The following is a 22,500-nucleotide window of genomic DNA, read 5'->3' on the forward strand; positions in this document are numbered from 1 at the left end:
TTCTCGTTGGCCCGTCGCCGTTATCCGGTGCTTAAGCTCCGTATTCTTGAGGAACTACCACAACCTTTGTCCTATTAAAAAGGTTGAAATAGTCACGAAGTAGTTACGATAACGCGAATTTTATATTTTGAGATAACGTTTCTCGTTGCCGTCGCCGTCGTTGTTGTTTAAGTTACTCTATATGATATCGCGAAACGGTACGCCTTTTTCAACGTAGTCGCCATAGTTCCGAAGCTTTGCATTTAAATCTTTTGAAAAGCGTGCCAACAAGGGCTTGCCGCGTACCATTTGTTCCGCCATAGATTGGACTGGAGTAAACTGTAATGCGTAGTACTTGAAATTGTAATTTGTTCTGCGCATACCATTTTAATCAGCGAATGAAAAAATTTGATTTTTAGTGCGACCAGAGCCTTTCGTTTTGCCGACCACGTGACCAAAGTAACGGAGGGCTCTGTGGGGACGAGAATGTCTCCGACTTTAACAGTAGGGTTGCAATGCCTATAAAACGTAGTTCCAGACGAGCCCCTCCACCTGCTGCTCCAGTTGCTCTGTATTCGCCTGGGAACCATTTCGCCTCCGTAACTAAGTCGACCGTGGATGGGATAAAAGGAATTCTATGTTTAGAATCAGTATATCTTCCCACCAGATAAAACTATGACTTGAAATTTTAACTTTATTACCTTAGTAGATGGCTAAACCTACTACAGAAAGGAAATATGCCCCTACTCCCCAGTTTTTGTCCAGTTCAGATCTATGATAACAATTTTGGCATAGCTGAATCGGCTAATTATCTTATGTAGACTTTTCTGGTCAATTGCAGCCCTAAAGATCCTAGCAGTGAAGTGGACAAAGAATATTTTAGAATCACTGGGCGGCTTCATAATTGAGGAGAGAGGAGAAGTATTCTAAAGGTTTGGTACCTTTATTATCTGGCTTTTAGGGTGAAACTGGGAGGGAGTTTTGGTCATTACTTTTGTGTTCTTTTTTATTTCATAGAATATCTCAGTTTTGCTACACACTCATTCCTCGCTTACTCAAAGGCTACGTCACCAAGGCAATCGAAATAATTCCCGGGGCCCATTTGATTTGGGGTTGGGTGTGGTTTTTCCTCGTGTGCAAATGCTCTTTCACGGAAGAAAGAAAACCTCACAGCGAAACTTTGGTCGAGCATAAACGGCTTCAGGTCGTAAACACACACCTAAAGTTGAATATTACTGAATAAGCTCGCTTAAGACTAATTATACAACAAACCTTTACAGGTAAGGGAACAAAGAGTTCTCACGTCCAAAATATATTTCAGTCTAATTAACCAACACGAAGTAATCTCACGTATTATGACAGTGGGGATTTCTTACTTTCTTGAAAATTTGTCAGTTTTGAGCCTTCGGCCTTCGGGCGGATTACGTTGATAGTGATGAATACTGCTTGCCTGACACTTCAAGCACTAATTGGTATTTCTCTGACCATAGGGCAAAGGAAAAATGAGAACGTATTGGTTGATTGATTCCGAGCAAAGAAGAGAGAACCAAAATCCAAGATCTTCCAGGAGAATGAGTTTTCGAGAGACGTTCAGAACTTTCATATGCGGTGAAGAGTTCCCAAAGACAAATTTTATAACACGCAACTCTTCCTTACGGTTGTCGCTAAAATCAGCGTCGAAAAATCCTGTGACTAAACGATCATCATGCAGAATTGTAACTGAGACAGAGGTAGAGGACGAACGCAGTCCGTTGACAAAATATGGTACTACAATGGTATAAGGATGTGGCAAGGTGGTCTTCTGTCCTTGAGGAAAAACGGCAAAAAGTGGAATCCCCCCCCCCCCCACCCCTGTGTTCGGAGACTAATTGTAATGCAAAGCCGAAGTTGCTGATCGAGTATTCTGATAGTATCACAAAGAAAATGAGGAGAAAACCATTCCACTGCGAGAAAAAAAGCGAGAATGAAAAGAAAAATAAACCATAAACTCCAGTCACAAAATGAAATGAGCGTTTCTGCCGGTTTGGTCTGCTGCATTGCATATGTTGCATTGGAGCTGTGACTTCAGGACGCAAGCGTGCAACACAATACTATCGATGAAGAAAAACCCCAAGTAATTGAAAAATTGATCTTTATTATTATTAATTATAATGTACAATTTCTGTATTTAAAGAATTCACGTTTCACAATGTCCTAAGGACGTCTAGTTTTGTAAATTTGAAATATCCACTATTTTCTGCCCGGATCTTATCTCTTCAGCAGTTTATGCGCATGTCATGTAATGATTTCTGTATTGACAGAAAAAGAACGTTTTTTTACAATTCGTATATTTATAATAAAATGGAGAGGGTGCGAGAGGAAACGGTCTCGTAACTAAGGCAAACAATCATTGCCAGAATAATATAAAATGGGAAGATCCGAGTAGAAAGAAAATACGACAGCACAACGTAATCTCCTTTGCAGATTTTACATGAATAATATATTACTATTCGTACGAAATTCGATCGTTTGCCATCAGCTATTATTTGTTGCAGATTTTATTTGCTAAAAAAATATTTTTCCTTGACGGTTCTTTTAAGCAAACTCATGCACAAAATTGTAAATTCAAACAAACGCGGGCCTAATAAAGAGACAGAGTGTAACGTTGTACGCTATTTCTTCAGAATCTTTTTTTTTTGTCGCCAGCTATAAATTACAAAATACTTCTTTTTCCTTGGCGAGAGCACGAATGCTTTGGTAAGAGTGATTATTATATTATAAATCGACATCGAATGCCGTCAGTACTTGGCTCCCTGCCAATTATGTGTTTTGTTTACTAAACAAACGCTTGAGCTTGCTTTGGATCATCCAATTTCTCAACAGTTTCCATAAGCTGTCTTCTTTTTACCCCTGGTGATTCAGTCACAGCTTTTACATTTCTTCTAAGAGATGATGTTCGCGACAGTCCGCAAGGGGAAGGAGGTGGCTCCAACATTTCACGGAATGCGGCTGACGAGTTGGGAAGTCCCTTGAGTCGCTTCATTGATCGCCGACGTCTATGAGGCGAGCGATGAACCTGATCTAAGAGCCAATAACTTTTCACTGTCCCTTTCCCCTGTAAGAAAATAAGGCAAAACGAGATTAAACAGATGGACTCCAAGTTGCTGTGTGTCTGACAAGTATAACAGATTTTCAGCCAAGCAGCAACAGATAGTGCCGAAGCTGCTTTCAAATTTCAACTTGCCTTAACACTACCACGTTAATATTGTTGAGTATTTTACTACTAGAGACGATTAGTTTACAAATCTAGCAGAGACTACTGTTCCGGTATGTGGAATGTTCACATCCGGTTTCCGGTAATAACTCTAAAATGACGTAAGAATTAACCAGGCTTGGAAAGTGCTTTCGTTGGAACGAAGAGCTTCGACTCTAGCTCCACGAACACTGGAGCAAGAGCATCAAGTGAGCAAATTTCTATTCATGACTCTCGCTCAAATTTTCCATGCACCCTGAATGCGATATATTGTTCAAAGGGAAGCGCTTGCTGTGTTGGCTTTGTTCTAGTCATTTTCTACAAAGAAACGTTTAAGTGCCCCTGTGACCAAAAAAATCAATTCTTATTTTCGTTTGGATCTCAAAACTATGTTAATCAAACACTAAGCAATTAAAGTTCTAAGCCTTGATTTCAGAAAGACACCTGTTTATTTTAACTGAAATTGTCCTATTTAATGATGTCAATGATCCGCCAATAGTACCTTTAAGTCCTTGAGAGAGATGGTTCGAGAAGAAAACGCCTTCAAAGGCTCTCTAGTAAGAATGCAATGCGTGTGTGCGCCGCAGAATTAACATGCAGCACGGGAGTTTTGGGCTTTCAGAGTTCAATGCTCGCGTTTTGCATATATAATAAGCTGCATTCACATGCTGATTAAGGTGACTGGAACCAGTTTCACTACTTTTAAGGACCTTTTTATTACAAGGGTTGTCACTACAAAACTGTATCACGTAAAAGAAATGTTATGGTACCATACCAAACACCAATTATCACTATTTTGACGCAATAGGCTACCATGGCAGCATGAAAGCTCACAAATGAACTCGGTGACCCCCATTTTTTATTGTAAAATAGTAATTAGCAATTTGAGATAGGACTATCTGCAAAGTTTAAAAAAATTCTTGGGAGCCAATTCAGGGCTACCTTAAATTTTCGAAAAATTAAGGTAGCTCTAACTGGCCCCCATGACTTTTTTAAAACTTTGCTGATAGTTCTATAGCAAATTGCTACTTACTATTCTTCCATTAAAAATCGGGGTCACCGAGTTCATTTTTGAGATATAAGCAAGTAAAGACGAAAAATAGGGTGTTTTTGGAGAGCTTTCATGTTGCCATGGAAACCTATTACGTCAAAACAGTGAGCGCATTTTGTTAAGCAATAATTGGTGTTTGATGTGGTACCATAACATTGCTGTTACATGATACAGTATAGTAGTTATAACTCATCTAATAAGGAGGTCTCTAAAAGTTGTGAAACTGGTTCCAGCCACCTTAACCTAGTGAGCCTTTGACGTCACTTTTCCCTGGATCCAACCCTCCGAGTTCCAATCGATCAGTTTTGAACGTGAGTAATGGCAGACCGTAAAATCCAAAACTTACACTCAAAGTAAACAGCCTTTGAAAAAAAAAATCAAAGCTCAAAATTTTGCCAGTCAGGTGTTGAGCAAACACACTTTCAAAATCTGAAGAAAAAAGGAAGTGATTTTTTCATCACAGGGGCACTTTAAATGATCGCATGAAACAACTGGCTGAAGCTACTACTGATATACTACAAGTCGTCAAAGCCAATCATCCAGGAAATCAAAAAACAACGAAGAATTATTTTAATGAATCATTTGCCAGAACAATTGCTTCTTTTATAGCCAAACGTAAAACAATTTTAAAAACGTAACGTCTGTGTTTCTATACCGAGAGGTTCTCTCTACTGATAGCCGTTGGGGTTTATTATTTTTGTATAAAAATTTTTCAGAATAAGTGTATTACAATCAATTTTATTATGTTTCCATTAGTATCCTAGAGTATGGCATTCAGAAAACATATATATCACTGGTTTTGTTAAATTACCTTCAAGTAGACTTCCCCTCTCTCTTCAATCACAAATCCACCAAGCATTTCCAAAATGGTTTTCGTAGCATCGCTAATATGAATTTTCAAACCTAAAATGTTGAGCGTAAACTCGAATCATATCACAATACACCTGCTAATCTCAAGACAAAAAACATTGAAAATCTTGCATGGTTGGAAATAAATTTTAGCACTGTATGACAAAATCATAACTCATTCGAATCGCCATGTTCAATTTAAGGCGATTTGATAATAGGGACAAAAGCAGCTTCAACGCTTGACCTGTCGGTCGTCAGATAAGATACTTAAAATTAACGCATGATACAAAGCTGTCGCAGTGGTAAGATTAATGTGGCACGAGTTCGATCTCCGGACTGTTCCGACAAGTTTTTCTCTGGGTACTCCGGTTTTCCCGTCTCATCAAAAATTAAACTACTATTTGATGAATGCATTGAGTTGAATAAAGTTCATCATCAACCAACTTGCCAGTATATATTCAGAGTTAACACGATTTTATAGCAAAGACCAACTGACAATAAGGAATACATCCTCCTCCTGAGGAAGATGCGGTTTAATCGTAGGAGTTTCATTTATTTTCAGGGTGCGACGATTTGGGGCAAATTTTTGTGTAAAAGTCAGACCTCATAGAGCTAGGATTATCGTTATTTCGGTTTCTCAGCAAAATCCAACTAAAACCCAGTCCACACGTATATATTCTTTTATCCGCAACTTTTTCTTTGCGGATTCGCCTTCCGTTCATACGTATCCGGCGACTGATTCGGCATGTGAATCCGCAACCTTTTACATCTGCTCTACAGAGTGGAATTTTTTTTAATCCGATGACGTTGAAACTCAGATCCAGTCTTCACAGCGTAAAATTTTCAAAAAGCAACATGGGCTACTGCTTCTCTTGTCGCCGATTCGCACGCCTGATGGCGCACGCTCTGTTGACAATAATCAGAGGGGAGTTTTGGATGCGGATGTTCTGTTGACAATAGTCAAAGGGGAGTTTTGGATACGAATCCGGGTATGCGTGGAGGGGCAAATTTGAATTTTAATACGAATTACGTGTGGACGGGGTCTAGAAGTAAGCGATAAGACTCGCTCCTGAGCGAGACGCGGTTTACTCGAATGTTTTCTTTTTTATTAATTTCCATGGTGAGACAGTGAAGGACAAAGCTTTTTGTGTAGGACGCAGACCTCAAGGCTGTACAGGGCAACAGGAATAATTTGGTAATTACAACGAGTGACAAGTGAATTCGCACCTTCTCCTGTTGACTCCATCCGAGACGCAGTGTTTACTGTATCCCCAAATAAACAATAACGAGGCATAGTGCAGCCAACCACGCCCGCTACCACAGGACCTAAGAAGATTGAAAAAAAAACACCAACGTATTTTTTTCCTCTTAGTCGCGCCCTCACGAAACTCATGGACTACTGCACAGAAACGAACGCTGTTTTCACCGTGCTATCATTTCATCATGTAGAAGAGAGTATTCTATCAAACGATGCCAAATTAGGTTTAATGTCAACGCTTACTATTCAGTTACAAACAAGCATCTTCTAATCTTTTAGTCTCATACGCGCATGTGCCTAAGGCCGCTGAACGTGAACACCACGGAGACTAGTCAAGACAAGAGAAAATTAACGAAGCAGAGAAGGAGTCGCACAGTGTAGCCCTTGAAACGAAAGTCTGTTTCCCGTAACTTCCGAAAAGTCAGAAGAATTTAAAATGGCGTTCCAGGTGGAATTATGGTTTGTCGACCAAAACGACGTTCACTGGTAAGGAAATTGGCACATCTTGCCCCAAAACCCGGAATGGGAGATAGATTCCACAAAATATCTTGTTGGATGAAGAGTACGACTCCGAAAGCCATTGCACAATGCTAAATAAATTCATATGACGTCATGCTTAATAGTCCTGGACGTCTCGGGAAACAGACTTCCAATCTAAAAATAACTTTTGTGAAATTCACATATCCCGGCCAACACCCCTACACTCCCTCTCTCCCTCATTTTCTCTTAGTCAAGACTGCAACCAGCGGCAGGGGACATTACAGATTCGGTAGCGAACCTACCGCTGTGAATCCCAACGCGCAACTCAAGTTTGTGTTCTGGTTTATGGCGAACTGTAAAGTCCTGTTTGACTCCTTCAATCAGATGAAGAGCCATTCGCGCTATCTCCCCGGCATGTATGTGTCCATTTCTGATTGGAAGGCCGGAGACGACCATGTAGGCATCACCAATTGTCTCCACCTAAAAAATGTTTAATAATACATCAGACATTAAAATTAAAGGAAGTTAAGTACTTAAGGCTGCCCCCTTCGAGGGTGTCTCCAATCTGACGTCAACTTCACATTGGTTTAAAAGTAGGGAGACCTTTCGAAAAGGCCTACCACAAGCTAAGTTTATGAACTAAAGGTTTTGCTAAGAGCTCCCTGCTCTTAGCAAAACTTTTAGTTCATAAATGAAGTTTATGCTTTCTTTGAAAGGGAAACAGGTCTAAGTGCACTTATGTCCAGAAATGCGGGGAATTAGATGCAAACCAATTTTGACATCCAACAAGAAGTGTCCCTTAAAAGGGGCCATGTCACGTTATTTTAGGGTGTTTAGGGGAAACCTTAAGTTAATCACGAGTTTAAAACTCGAAATATGGTAATGTGGAATGCCCTTACTGAAAACGTTATTATTACATCCCAAACAAGATGATTCTGAATAAGAACGACCTTTATCCAGGCGATTTGCCATAAGGGGAGTGAACCTGCATGTTGTTAAAAGATGGCGTCTTTGTTTCACACTTACCTTGTACACATCGAATTCGCTGATGGTCTCATCGAATAAAGTGTATAAGTCGTTTAAGAGCGTCACAACCTAAAGCAAAAAAAAAACAACCTGAGATTTTATACTCAGATCGCTATGCACTGATCTCAAACAATCACGTAACGACTTGCAGTGCCAACGGTAAATTGTTCGGAATCAAAGAAAATGCTTGCATCCTATCTATACCAGAACATACCTGCATGGGTGTACTTGCAGACGAAAGCTCTGTAAATCCTACAATATCACTGAAGTAAATTGACACCTCGTGGAAACTCTCCGCTTCCACTGATTTTCCTCTTTTGAGTTGTTCGGCGACCGGCCTTTGAAAAGAAAGAAAATTCGAGTCTAAAATTGTCGTGGTCAAGATGCGATAGGGTAAAATTGTTTTACACTTTGCTTCATTAACCTGCGAATTTGCTTTTAGAAAGCATCGTATACGTATCAAAACAAATCTGCTCAAGAACGATCATTAGTAAATATTGCGGTTGTTACTGAACTAGACGATGTTCATTAATCACAGAAAGTACTAAAGCAAATACAATTATGTCTTTCGAAACAACAGAAATGAAAATGGCAGCCGTATCTATCTGCAAACACGCACTCTGAATTTGCCGACAAAGATGTTTCAACGATCGAAATGATAATATCCAGGTGATCTGGTGACGTAACACGGAAGACTGGGGAGAAAAGTTTTAACGCCGTATCCCACAACCGCGCGCGGCCTTATTTTCGAATTCAACATGGCAGAGGCAAGGTTAGATCTCGTCGGTTCTACTTGAATATTCATTCAGTAACAGGAAACGTGGGAGACACGGAATGATCTGTTGAGTTTTGGCGATGGAAATACTGCAGGGAGTTTGGAAACAACACCTAGGGCCGCGCACGGTTGTGGGATACGGCGTTCCCAGGCCTCCAAATTACGTCACCAGATCACCTGGATATGAAATGAATGATATATTGAACTGCGCATATGAAATCAAGTGAAACTATGATCCTCGCACTTGTGAACGCAATTTCAGCAACAGCGTTGAGAATCTGAAAAGTTCAGAACTTCAACGGGGTTTGAACCCGTGACCTTGCGATGCCGGTGCGACGCTCTTATTTAACTGAGCTAGAATGACCAGAACTAGTCATTTGTGGTTTCAAATGTTCCCGCGATGAATGAATCCTTCGCTGATTGGTGATAAAATGATGGAAATATGCTAACGAGGTAAAAATTGTGAACAATAACTCCACTGTGCAGACAGCACAACTTCCCTGCGAGAGGAGTTCCTTCAGCTTCTTTCTCTTTAACTTTAGGTCTGGGCAGAACATAGACGAATTTTATACGAAACATAAAACAGCATTAAACAAATTTTATTCGAAGCAAACCGGGCATGCGCGCTCGGCCCTGAAGGAGTCAACATGCCTGGCCGAGGATTACTTTACTGTGCAAAGATTGCCGGTGATCGGCAATTGAAACCAGGCCTATCAACTTAACAGGGAACTTAAGCATCCACGACAGAGATGGCAACGAGAACGTCATCTCAGAATATAAATTCGCGTTATTGTTATCACTTCCGGCCCAAAAATGGCGGGAACAAATGGGACGCTGCAAGCCCTTGATGGCGCACTTTTCAAAAGATTACAAGAAAACGTCTGAGATATGGCGACTACGCCGAAAAAGGCGTACATGTTTCCGCGAAATCAATAGAAAACTTAAACAACGACGACGGCGACGGCAACGAGAACGTTATCTCAAAATATAAAATTCGCGTCATCGTAATCACTTCGTGACTATTTCAACCTTTTTAATATAACAAGGGTGTGATAGTTCGTCAAAAATGACACTGGTCGGAACGGCATTTAATGGAGAAAATGAAAATTTATCCTCAAGTGCTGACGTTCTTCATAACCCTCAAATTTGGCTATTTCACGTTGTTGTTTTGCAGACGACGGCAAAGAAATATAATAATAATAATAATAATAAATGAACAAAAGTGAAAAAGGCACGTTCAGGGCGTGCAGAGATATTGTTTTTGTCAACTAAATATGCAAATTTGTGACGTTCTCGTTGCTTAAGTTCCCTAATAGTCCTTTTTCAACGTTATCACCCTTAAAAATGTTACCGTGGTAATATTCTGTCCAGCAAGGCATCTGTCTTCTTCTTCTCTTCCACCAACTGAGCAGTTCTCTCGCTCACAAGATCCTCCAGATTGTCTGCGTATTTCTCCATCATGTACACCACATTATCAAATATGTTGGTTTTCCTGAACAACAAAAATCGAAGACGATATCAGTAAAGCCTGGTTTTCATTAGCGACGCAAGCAAAAGCACATGAGCAATCACAAGCAAAAGAATCAAAAATTTTCATTTTCCTTGTGCTTGGCCTTATGCCCTTCCCCCCCTCCCTCATTTGCCCTGATCGGTCTCTCAATGACGCTTCCTTATCCGTATCCATAGTAACAAGTGTGTATCCAAAGTAACAACCACGACTGAAGCCTGGGACTGAATACCGGGCCTTTCGTGAAGCTTTTTTTAATCAAATGTTGATGTGTTAAAAGCGGTTGCCCTCCCCAGTAGTCAACATCGTTCAACCAAAAGCGAAGGGATGTTGAAGCAAATGGTGAATCCTTAGTCTATATGGAATGGACATAATAATAATAATAATAATTATTATTATTATTATTATCTATTTACAGTATCTCCATAAATACAAAATGGCCCTTCATCTCTAAAACATCAATTAAATAAAACCACAATAATAACGATGTCCTTAATTCCTAAAATTCTGGAAGTGACTAAAAACTACGCTAACTATTTATTATGTTGTTATGTTACATAGTTGTAGCATTATAAATCAATCCTTAGGCGTTTTCTTACACTTTGGCTAAACGTGTTTTAGTCAGTGATGTTCCTGATGGCAGCTGGGAGTTTGTTAAGTATGCTTTAAAGCTTATGCAAATACTCTCTTTTGTTTCAGTAATCCAATATGGCTGCTGGTCACGAGAGTGAAAACGATCTTTTAGGGAGCTTACGACAGAAAGACGACGACGGCTACGAGGACGCTACGAAACCGATTGAGGAAAAACATTTGTATGCTCAAGCTGTCGTCAATACTGATTTCAAGTCGTTGTTATGCAGAATGCTGGAAAATTCATTTGTGGCGTCACCGAACACGACGTCGTCGCTAACAAAACATTCCGACGACACACTGGCTTTTGGTAAACTCGACAATACCACCCTTTGACCCCACTCACATGCCATTGTTGTTTATAATTTTCTGCATGGATTTCTTGATATCATGGAAGTCCGGGCGTACTTCTGGCTTTTCTTCCCAACAGTGCTTCATCAGTTCCCTCAGTTCTTCTACGCGAGAGATTAGCGCGGGAACAGTCGGGCGAAATGGCGGGATTTCGTATTCCGAGACTCGCCTTATGATTTCTACGAGAAACAATTAAATGAAAACGGTAGATAACAATTCTACTGAAATTATATAAACGGCGGAGCAGTAAATACTTTTAAAATCAGTTGTTTATACCATTTTTGGCAAAAAAGCACTAGATAAATTAATGACAAAAATAATTGGTTGACTCAGGCTGAGGGTCTCTATCTTTGAAGTACTCGTTCTCTTAATTTAAGAATAATGTACTCAACGGCAAAACAAATGGAAAAAACGACAGGAGAAACAATAAATAAAAGAGATTTTTTTCTCTTCATAACGATCAACGCATGTGCTTTACAGATGAACCAAAAGCGCATGCGCGCACAACTTACACTTCAAGTAATGCGAAAGGAAATGAACATCTCACGGTTTCCTGCAGAATGAATCAAGGGTTTTTGGTGTCGCTGAGACTTGGAACACAACTTAATCCTGCTTTTATCATAGAGCGGTTTTCAACTGACTGTCGCAAGACAAATACCAAAGTAATTATCTCAGTCGACGAATCACAGCAGGCGCAAACAGCGCAATGAACCAATCAAACTTCGCAGCAATTCCATGTCACTTGCTAAAAGCGCGGGAAAAATCGCGCGTGCAAGTCGCGATTGATTTTGGCTTTCCTTTACATTAGTTGATAAACTGGCGCGAGATTTTTAAACAAACACTAAGCGTAACAATTGCAATAGCATAATTACTTTCGAAAGTCATTTGAAAACTGCTCTAGTACTCATTTCCAAAACCAATACAAAAAAAACTCAGATTAAAACTTCAAACTTCAAACGATTAAAGAAACATTTTAATCTACTCAGGGTCAAAAACTCTAGAAACAAAACTCTACTAAACTCTAGAGTGTATCCAGGTGTCTTAGGATTTATACTTTTGTTTTCTTTCTTCTTTTAAAGAAATCTTGTTGTCTGTTTTTAAAAACAAACTAATTTGATTACCATCTGGTTCCATATAACTTCCACTGTAAGGTCCCCGCCTCGTGTGAAATTCTGCTAAAATGATTGCAAAACTGTATACATCTCCTTTTTGAGTGCCATTTACTGGGCGGACACTCAATCTAAGAATTTCTGGTGCAGTCCACAATAGTTCTGAAGAAAATAGAAAACAAGATTTTCACTTCGTGTTTAAGTTACTATAAAAAAAAAAACCGCAGAATTAAACTTCTTAAAAGTCCCTTAAATACTAGTTGTCGGTTTAGTTAAACATATTCTCTCGGTTTACTTTTTCGCGTTCAAGGAACTCTTTCTTCGCACTCGTATAATTTACAGGTCGAGAGGTCGACTTGTAGGCAATCTATTACGGAATGGACTATCATTGTTTTAGCGGGGCGAGGTTTGATATATATATATGCAAAATGATTTTGAAGAGCATGAAAAGAAATTAGAAATTCTTCAGTTCGAAAAGATACGCTAAGAAGAAGAAATCGTCTTTGTTCCGAAATGTCTTTCGAAATTGGATTCCGTTTGAACTTCACTGTTTGACATACGTTCGATTACTCGCAGCTGCAAAAAAATTAAGGACGGTGCCTACTAATTCAAAGGTATTTTCACGCGGTTCTATGGATATGCGGGAAAAGCAGATCTCAACAAGTGTTATTAAATTTCAAAAAGAAAATTGTGGGTAACCACGCATTTTTCAAAGATAATTAATCAACAATATTAGTAAAAAGTTTTAAAATCCAAAGCAATGTATGGCGTTCCTTTCCAAATTAAAGCTTAATTATCAATGGAAAATGCATGGCTACCATCAATTTTCTTTTTGGATAGCAAGAGCACTTGCTAAGTTCTGCTTTCTCTGAATAGTTTTAAACCGCGAAAAAATATCCCTGCATTAGTAAGCACTACCGATAGGAAATCCGAGTATCTGGAGATGCGGAGAACGTATGCGCAATAACAATAGCGGGCACCGTCCTTAATTAAACCGCGCAAAAATATCCCTGTATTGATAAGCAACACCCATAGGAAATACGAGTATCTCGAGATGTGCAGAACGTATGCGCAATAACAATAGTAGGCAACACCGATATTGCAGCTACGTTGAGAATATTGGAACAGTCTTCTCAGATAAGGACTATAAACCATAGGCCCTTGCTCACAACTCTTCAGTGTTCATAAACTCCGCGGGGAGTGAAAGAAACCACACATTACTCGAAAAGAGTTTTTCTAATAACTGCAAAATTCTCGCGCGCTCATTGGCCAATTTTTTATTGTCAATAAGCGGACAGACACATAAATTTATAATTTATGCGTTTCGAAGAGTTTAATTTATGCTAAATTTGTGAACCGTCGATCTGTCACCTTTTAACTCGGCTATCGCCTCTTGGATCCACAGCTACTTTGACAATGTTATGACGAGATTCATGATCAATAACAGAACAGACGCATGAAAAACTGACATCAAATAGGTCGCAGGGTTACCGATGTTGTGGTCTGTCCCAGATAACAACAGACTTGGCTCTGTTATCTAATCGTTGAGACTTCAATAAACTTAAATATAAAGATAACTAGGCCTGCCTTTGTCTTTAGGGAAGATAGATGGCTTCACACCTTGGTAATATGATTCACTATGCAAGAAGCTTCTACTCCGTTTTGACCGAATAGTTGGAAGGCCATAGTCCGCGATTTTCACCGTCCAGCGGCTGTCAACCAGACAGTTAGAGGACTTAAGGTTTCCATGCGATTTTATGTCCGTGCTGTGGAGATGAGCCATACCCTTCATGTGAAAAAGGATTAGAAATATTAACGACGAACTAAATCAAACAGATGTCTCAAAGAATCGTGGAATCCAACATTCATCAGTCATTCGCGAGGTAAACAGTCATATTGCAATTACTGGGTCACTTAGAACACAATAAACCATGTCCATGTGGACGTGTAGATAAAAGTTCTTAAACTATTCCCAAAAAATAACATGCCTCTCGAAAAGCGAACGTTGCAGTGTGGTGTCATTTAAAAGCCTCCAAATCAAAACGGCGAAAACACTTTGAAGTCTCTGACAAAAGTTTCATTCCGAAGCAAAGCAAGTAACTGAAACCAAAAACAAGGACTTAAAATCGAGTACCCCCACACCATAGCTGAAATGCTAGTCTTTCAGTCGTATGTCGAAGGCATCCATCCATACAAGTCATAGTAGCTACACAGATAAGCAGAATCCATTAAAACAAGTGGCTAAGCAGACAATCATGCGAAGCAATAATAAACGTTGGGGCCTTGTTCTCTACTTGTTTACCTTCACTATGTCGTTCACTAGGGACGTGATAAACATATGGTCCAACTTGACGTCTTTATTTTCTAAAATGTCCTAGAAAGAAAACATACGCCCGATAACGCTGTAATTTTTCGTGACTTGAACGAGGAATACAGTATAAACCCCCGAATAAGAACCTGTTAGGTTAAAAGTTTCATTTTTAACCCCCTTTTCATAAGAACCCATTTAGCCTAAACCTTTCAATATGTTCTTCTTTTACAAAAATGAAGGCAGAGATGAAAATACAGAAAACAATTTAGTCTAGGTTTCAGTCAGTAAGATTCAAGATTCAAGAAACACCTAAAAGTCAATAAACGAGTCGCTTACCTGAAGACTGCCTCTGGAATAAAACTCGGACACGATGCAAACATTTGGCGGATCGATAGTGGCACCAATAAAATGCGCAAGGTTGTCGCTTCTCACATCAAGCATCTGTGCAAGTAAAAACAATTACAATAATTACACCATTTTACGCTAATAGCTGAGTCATCTTCATTTCTCACTGTTAACGAGGCACCTTAACCAGGCCATTCTCGTTCCCAGACCCCATCGTTTCTTAGCCGGCAGGAAAAAAACCAAAGGCTCTGTAGACATAGGAAATTCAAACTGTCTCATTGGTTAGCTCTTGAACCGGAAGTAAAAGTGGCCGAAGTGGCGCGGAAAATTGATGAGAGTGTCTTTGTTTAAGACTACGCTACTACTAATTGCTTCTTTCTGTTCGACACGAAGAGAGACATTCTCTAGGTTGAGGCCACTTAAGGCTTCACATAGAGACTCTTCGAAGGTAATGCTTCTGAGCGCCATCACGTTTAGTACCATTGACGACTCATATATGAACTCCGGAAGTCTCCAGCCCTTCGTTGACGCGTGCGAAGGCCCCGTCGGCTAAGAGAAACGATGGAATCTGAGAACGAGAATGAACCAGGCTTTAATGGGCTGTGTTACCCGGCCTTTGAACAGAAGCGACTTTGATGGTGACCTTACTTTGCTGTACATCATGTCCTCTACCTCTGAAATGACCATTATCGACAATACCTAGTTTTCTCCGGATTGACTGTTACTGTCAATTTAGATTACTTTGTCCCAGGACTTGTGGTAGTAGATGAAAAGAAAAAAAAGTAAAAGTTGCATTCCTGGACAGGATTTCAACCCGGAGTACCCACTTTGAAGGAACTGTTTTATCCACTAAAAATCAACTGGCTGACAATTGTACCGATTATTTACCAACACTAATTAGTATATATAAAATCGTTGCAGAATAGTGGTTGAAGTCTAATGCTTGATTTCTGAGGTTTGGTAACCGACATTTCCCCTTGTTTAAACTAAAAAATATTGACATATTAAAAATATAAAGTTCTGGCAGTTGGCGATGTGGTAGTCTACCGGTTAAGTGAAAGGAGTATTAGTCGAACATTTCAAGGTTCGAGTCCAGGGCGTTCAGGCATTGGGGTTCGGATTTTAAAAATAGATATTCATTTCCCATAATACCAATCAACCGCTAAGCGTCCTAAATTGACGATAAGAGTCAATAGGCCGTTTTCGATTTATTAAAATTCAGCTTGATAGTTAGGCAGTGAGGACATCGCCAAAGGAAAGTGGATGATATGGAAATATTTTTCACTTTCAGTTTCCCACCAAATCCCTTCAAGGGCTTTTCAAGCGCTCTTGAAGTCCAAAATTAAATTCCAGGGCTTTTCAAGGACTTCAAGGAGTAGCACGAACCCTAATATCCATAGTTGCGCCCAATAACTTAATTGTTTCAACAGAGTTAATCTCTTGACTATCAAGATGGTAGGAAGGGCTGGCCGAAGTATTACCCAACCACATACCCAGACACTTGCCACCATTGATCATGACTGCAACTGCCTATTAGAACTAAGCCATCCAGCAACCGTAAGGAAATCAGCACTCATTCCTTAATAAACTGACAGTGCTACTATGATCAAAAAATCACTTCCTTTTTTTCTTCAGATTTTGAAAGTGTGATTGCTTGACGCTTGACTGGTAAAATTTTGAACTTTGATTTTTATCAAAAGCCTGTTTACTTTGAGTGTAAGTTTTGGATTTCACGGTCCGCCATTACTCACGTTCCAAAGTGACCGATTGGACCTCAGAGGGTTGGATCTAAGGAAAAGTGACGTCATTGACTCACTAGCTTAAAATTTCAGCGCGTAAACGCAGCTTATTATATTTGCAAAACACGAGTTTAAAAGTCTGAAAGCCCGAAATTCTCGTGCTGCATATTAATTCAGCCGCGTACACACGCGTTGCATTCTTAAACTTGTGAGTCTTTGACGTCATTTTCTCCTTGATACAGCTCTCTCAATATTTTAAAGTTACTATTGCGGACCATTAAAGAGAAAAATTCCAGTTAAAATAAACATGTATCTTTTTTTTAAATCTAGGCTTAAAGCTTGAGTCACTGACTGTTTAGTTAACATAGTTTTGAAATCCAAATAAAAATAAAAATTGATCTTTTGGTCATAGTAGCACTTGAAGAAGTATCAACACCAGTACAAAAGAACTGAGTGTGATCAGCGTAAGCACTCAACTTACAAAGGTCATTGAAGAAAACATTAAACATTGAAGGCCCAAAAACAGATCCCTGCGGAATTTCCCTATGAGCTGACCTCCAAGTAGAGAATTTGTCACCAATTTTTTACCCCCTGATACCGATCAGATAAATAACTGGGTCCGAACCCGAAACCTCCCGCATGGCAACCCAATGCTTAAGCAACTGAGCAACCGCGGTGTGAACTGGAGAGGACATGGTGAAATGTTCACCCTAATAATCGACTCCCGCAAAGGAGTACTCGATTTTCTTCATTTCTTCATTCATTTACCGGGGTGAACAAGGCGTGTCACCAACACCTTTAAATAAAAGAAACGACACGTAAACTGTACCTGCTTCATCTCCACAAGGACTGCATGAGAAAGATCAACATTTTTTGAGCCAACATGTTTTACTACCACCGACGTACCCTGAAAAACAACGATATTAATATTAGTACGACCCACTGGATAACACTGAAATACTTGTAGTGAATTTTCAATACATCTCTCTGAAAAGGAGACCTTGTATGAACATTGCCGGACAAACATTGACGATGACACAAAAGTTGAATCAAATTTAGAAACGCTATGAAACAAATCGGGAGAAAAAGCCAATTTCCTGTTTCCATGATATGCAGTGTTATGCGCTCAATCGCGTTCTATCAACCTGGGAAATTACGCACCGAAAACGATGTGAATTGGTATCAGGAAAATCCTTTAACGTACCTTAAAAGACCCAAAACGAGTGGATTCGCAGGATGGAGATCCATTGGTAAACGAGCCTAACAGCAGTTGGCTGTCACAGTTCTGTATAAGAGTAAAATATGTGATATCCGTAAGTTAATATAAAAATACCAATACCGTTAGGCCCCTAGACTCAAGCAAATATTTTAATACGATACACACAGATATACACGATGCTGGAAAGACGGAAAGCTTGAAGTTAGGCAGCGAAGTAACGCCACAGTTCTTGCTTCTCGTGTTGCCTACTTCGTAATTTGATTTGCTACCCAACTTACGTATACGACGATAATTATGGTGATTATGACAATGACAATGACGATAAGGTGTCGTTGATAATGTGACGATGATGATAATATTGATGATAGTGATGATGTTATTAATGATGGCGATGACGTTGATGATGAATTTGATGATCATGATGATGTTATGACATGGGTAGGCTCACAGTCACAAATGAGTCTATTTTCAGAATACCCGTTCCGCGAAAATCAGTTGTCACGTCCCTGAAAAAAACATGGCAGAAGCAGTTACGCGTGACATGGCTTCTTCTGATTGGTTAAAATTGGCGGCCCTTTGTTTGTTTCGCGCGCAAAGTGGATCTAAAAATAAATCCATTTGTGACTTGCTGGGGCAAAGATCAGCACTCTTATCTAATTCACTCTTGAACATACTGATGAAGCTTGCACTTACAGGCGGATCGTCGTCCATTGGTGTCCCAAAATAATCTAAGTCTGATCTCCCAAAGCTGATTTCTGAAAAATCTATTTTCCACAATAAGCTTTTCAGCTTTTTCTCAAGTCTGATTTGTCTACGGAAAAGAAGAATTGCATACAAATTACAAAATGTCTCAAACCACAGGATGGTCGCCATCGAGTGAAGAGAAATTCAGGCGTCACCGTGATCTGCCGGTTCGATAATTATGGGGTACTCTTACGAACGAATTCTTTGTCCATCATCTTCGCAAGTTAAATCCGCAGAAGGCGAGATTAGCTTTGAGACCACTGACAATAGGTGAGCCAAGGGCAATTGTGTAGGCTATCTCCGTAATTTATGGAAGAGAAACATCTACAATGTCTACATTTGCAGTACCGCGCAGGTCCTGATGACTGATTATCGATTTGGAACATCGTTAACGGACCAAATTAATATCGGAGAGATGAGATAAAAGAAGACACCGAGTAAAAGAAAACTCACCTTATTTTGCTCACACAAAACAGACATAGAAGCAGAACTGCAAATCCAGAAATGCCGACAATTATTGCCATTTTGTCTGGAAAACAAATTAAAATGTCCTTTATCGATAGTGCCTCAATACTTTTGAGAAGCACTGGTCTGAATTTTCTTGGTGATTTAATTAGTAACTGCATGCAGCGACAAATCTGTCAGGATTAAAGTTATTGGATGGCCCGAGGAGAGGAAGACAACAACTATCGAACACCGTGGTCTGCTTCTCTGCGTCCCAAAGGGTTAACTTCACACTTGCACTCATTCACAAAAAGACAGTAAGAGTTTGAATCCACTCCCTCAGGCACAACAGGTTCGACGCTTTATCCAAAGGCAAGACCTAAATCACTGGCATAACCTTTGTTCGCTTTTCCTACTATATCGTAGTACGGAAACCATGCGCGAATAAGACAGGCACGGGAACAGAAGGGTCTGCGTACGATTGGTGTAAGGCATGATGGGTATCACGGCCTGCATCGGTCTCACTTTTGTTTTCCTTTTATGTATCGTTATTGTTTTGTAACAAGAAACCCTTAAAACCCCGAAGGGTTTGTGGCATTGCATTGGTTCAGGGAATACGTTTACAGTTTTATTCCTCAGAGAGCTTTTTTGGTTTTTCGTATCTGGCATTGTCACAGGTTATCGGGTAATCGGGTTTTTGGTTGTTCATGACTGCCGCTGGTGCGAGGCGGAAAGAAACCAAAATAAGCCTAATGGATTGCATTTGTCTGTGTAGTGAAGTTGAAATGATGCGTGCTCCTTACGTTGCTATTTGACATAACTATGAGCTTATCCCGGTTTCAGTGGCATGAAGCGACTGGGAGTATTTTTTTTTACTTCCCCCTTGATGGGATGCCAGTCCATCGCAGGGTTACCCCCAGAATTTCGCCGGTACCATTTATACACCTGGTTGAAGAGAGGCACCGTGGTAGTAAAGTGTCTTGCCCAAGAACACAACACAATGTCCACGACCAGGACCCGAACCCGGACCACTCGTTCCGGAGTCGAGCACACTAACCATGAGGCCGCCGCGCCACCCGCTTCATTTTCCTTACCGTTAACAAAGGGTCCAGGCGACGGCGGTGTACACCTCTCCCCATCAAATCCGCAATCTGGGCTGTCCTCAGGTGGTGATCCACTCGGCCACATGATCTTTTTCCCGTCCCTCAGGGAGAACGCCAGATCAAAATCGCTGTTGTTGTTGTTATAACGAATCGTGAAATCTCCAACTTCTTCCATAGTTGCGTTTTCCAAGGAAGCATTTTCTGGGCATTTGTCCTCTTAATGTAAAAAAGGCGAAAAGGAAAGGTACGTGAGCATGAACAAAAAGACAACGCTCTACAGAATAAGGACATATCTGGTTTCCGGCACTGAAAAAAAACACTCACCCAAATTTTATGTCAATTAACAATACCTCCTTACTTTTACTGTGTCATAACAAAGCAATATGTTCGTATTGAGCAGTCCTCTGATCCAGGCTAAGGCTGCTATTGTCCACAGTGTTGAACGGCGGTTGAAAATCACGTTGTTGGCCACAAAGTTTAATTTAGATATATAAAAAAAACCATGGGCTCCAGTACAAAGTATTTCTAAGATAATAAAACATTCAAGATGTCAAAGGAACAAAAGGGACACTTGGACCCGTGCAATGCTTCCGAGACATCAGCGATGTTTGAGAATCAAGAGAAGGCTACGGGGACACTTGGTGACGCTTACGAAAAGAGTGGATCTCAATACCTCCAATCCTGGGCCCGGTTGTTCGAAAGCCGATTAACTTAATCCAGGATTAGCGTAGAATTTTGTTTCATGTTTTCAACTTTTTGGTGAAAGTTTCTTTTGCTTATTTTTGTTTATCAAGAGTGACTTCTTCCAATGTAAATTCTTGCCGAATATCAGTGTTGAACAGCACTTGGGAGTAGAGAAATAAACTCCTTGGTTAATTTACAATCTGGGATTAGCGTTAAACGGCTTTTGAACAACAGGGCCCTGGACAAAATTCTTAAGTTATAACCATTTACAATATTCATCAAGCATTACACTATATCAATTTAGTTAACAATAAATGCAATTTACTTGTGTAGGGCCATCGCATGTCCAAGAGAGTTAAATCAACTTCGGCATCGCCATTTTGGTCAATAAATATGTGCTGACCACCAATACCTGTTAAAAGGAAAACGTAAAATCGATAATCCACGAATCCGTGCATTCGAAGATCAACTTAGATTACAGAAGACCTCTGAACAATACGAAAAATCGTTGCCCACTCATAAGAAGTGGTAGATTCGTGAGAGAGAGAAGCTAAAATTTATTGAACAATTTATTTTAGCCAACCAGACTGAAGGATTTGTGTAAGCATGCTAATGATTTCGACTGATGAAAGGCGAATAGAAGTAATCTTTCAACACATCTTCTGCAACATCTAGATTAATTTATAAATCCTGCATAAAGCCGTGTGCAAATGCACTCGATTTGTCCACTGTACAAGCTCTCAACATGTTGAGTGTTTGTTGAGGTGTTGTTGAGCGGGGTGTTCAAATGACCTCAACAATGACTCAACATGTTGAGCATTCCGAAGATTTCAGAAAGGCTCATGTTGAACAAGAGAGCATGAAGGTAAGAGAGGTAATCCCTCATATTTGCCCTATTCCCATCGTAATCCCTCTTAAGTTATTTTATAGATCTCCTGCGAGATCCGGTATTCCCACGAGGGTGTCTGATAGCCAACCATATGTCCCCATTTTCGCGAAAAACGCGAATCACTGCGTGGGAATTCGCTCAGCTGTCATCATTGGTAAAAATGGGGACGTATGATTGGCTATCAGTTAACTCTCGTCGGGATACCGGATCTCGTAAGAGATCTAAAAATAACTTAAGAGGGATTACGATAGGAATATGGCCAATATGAGGGATTACCTCTCTTACCTTCATACTCTCTTGTGTTGAATCATGGCTGAAAATCTTAGGTATATTCATCTCCACAGGACACGAAAATGCTTGCAATTCTAGTAAGCGAATTCATGATGAGAACAAAAAGTCCAAAAGACGACCCATAAGCATGTATTTTTCTCCAACAAATCAATAAGCTTTTCCGTTTCTTCCTCAGTCCAATTTCTTGTCTTTCCTCTTTTCGAATTTTTTTCATTTGAACTTTCCTGTAGAACTTTTAACTCCTGCAACGCCATTTTGTGAAATGTTCGATATGTTTTTAACTCCCAATGGATACGCTGGGCACTGCGCGTGCGTGGGCTCAACATGTTAAGCGTTGCTGTGCAAATGCACTCGACTTTGTTGAGCCACACATGGATGACCACGAAACAAAGGAAATGTTGAGCCGTATTGAAGGAAAAGTTTGACCAGTTGACTCACCAAGACTCAACACCGGTCAACACCTCTCAACAGGATGTTCAAATGC

The 22,500-nt window shown here is 40.0% G+C and overlaps 1 protein-coding gene across 4 annotated transcripts in view; it reads right to left on the reverse strand.

Annotated features, from left to right (window-relative positions):
- Positions 1-2,093: 2,093 nt before the first annotated feature.
- The window catches only part of LOC138060159 (atrial natriuretic peptide receptor 1-like), a 72,606-nt gene continuing 52,199 nt past the window's right edge, over positions 2,094-22,500 (reverse strand). For all 4 annotated transcript variants that reach the window (XM_068905880.1, XM_068905881.1, XM_068905882.1 and 1 more), the window contains 18 exons: positions 21,162-21,248; positions 20,144-20,368; positions 19,059-19,134; positions 18,555-18,672; positions 17,847-17,927; positions 17,472-17,549; positions 14,895-14,999; positions 14,550-14,621; positions 13,868-14,033; positions 12,260-12,409; positions 11,134-11,317; positions 10,002-10,142; positions 8,090-8,213; positions 7,876-7,944; positions 7,152-7,329; positions 6,339-6,437; positions 5,074-5,165; positions 2,094-3,073 (listed from right to left, as the gene is read on the reverse strand). In XM_068905880.1, coding sequence (XP_068761981.1) covers positions 2,795-3,073; positions 5,074-5,165; positions 6,339-6,437; positions 7,152-7,329; positions 7,876-7,944; positions 8,090-8,213; positions 10,002-10,142; positions 11,134-11,317; positions 12,260-12,409; positions 13,868-14,033; positions 14,550-14,621; positions 14,895-14,999; positions 17,472-17,549; positions 17,847-17,927; positions 18,555-18,672; positions 19,059-19,134; positions 20,144-20,368; positions 21,162-21,248 — 2,324 coding nt within the window. In that variant the 3' untranslated portion in view covers positions 2,094-2,794. The remainder of the gene's footprint in view (positions 3,074-5,073; positions 5,166-6,338; positions 6,438-7,151; positions 7,330-7,875; positions 7,945-8,089; positions 8,214-10,001; positions 10,143-11,133; positions 11,318-12,259; positions 12,410-13,867; positions 14,034-14,549; positions 14,622-14,894; positions 15,000-17,471; positions 17,550-17,846; positions 17,928-18,554; positions 18,673-19,058; positions 19,135-20,143; positions 20,369-21,161; positions 21,249-22,500) is intronic.

This window comes from Montipora capricornis, chromosome 8 (assembly GCF_036669925.1).
Source record: "Montipora capricornis isolate CH-2021 chromosome 8, ASM3666992v2, whole genome shotgun sequence".
Classification (NCBI taxonomy): Eukaryota; Metazoa; Cnidaria; class Anthozoa; order Scleractinia; family Acroporidae; genus Montipora; species Montipora capricornis.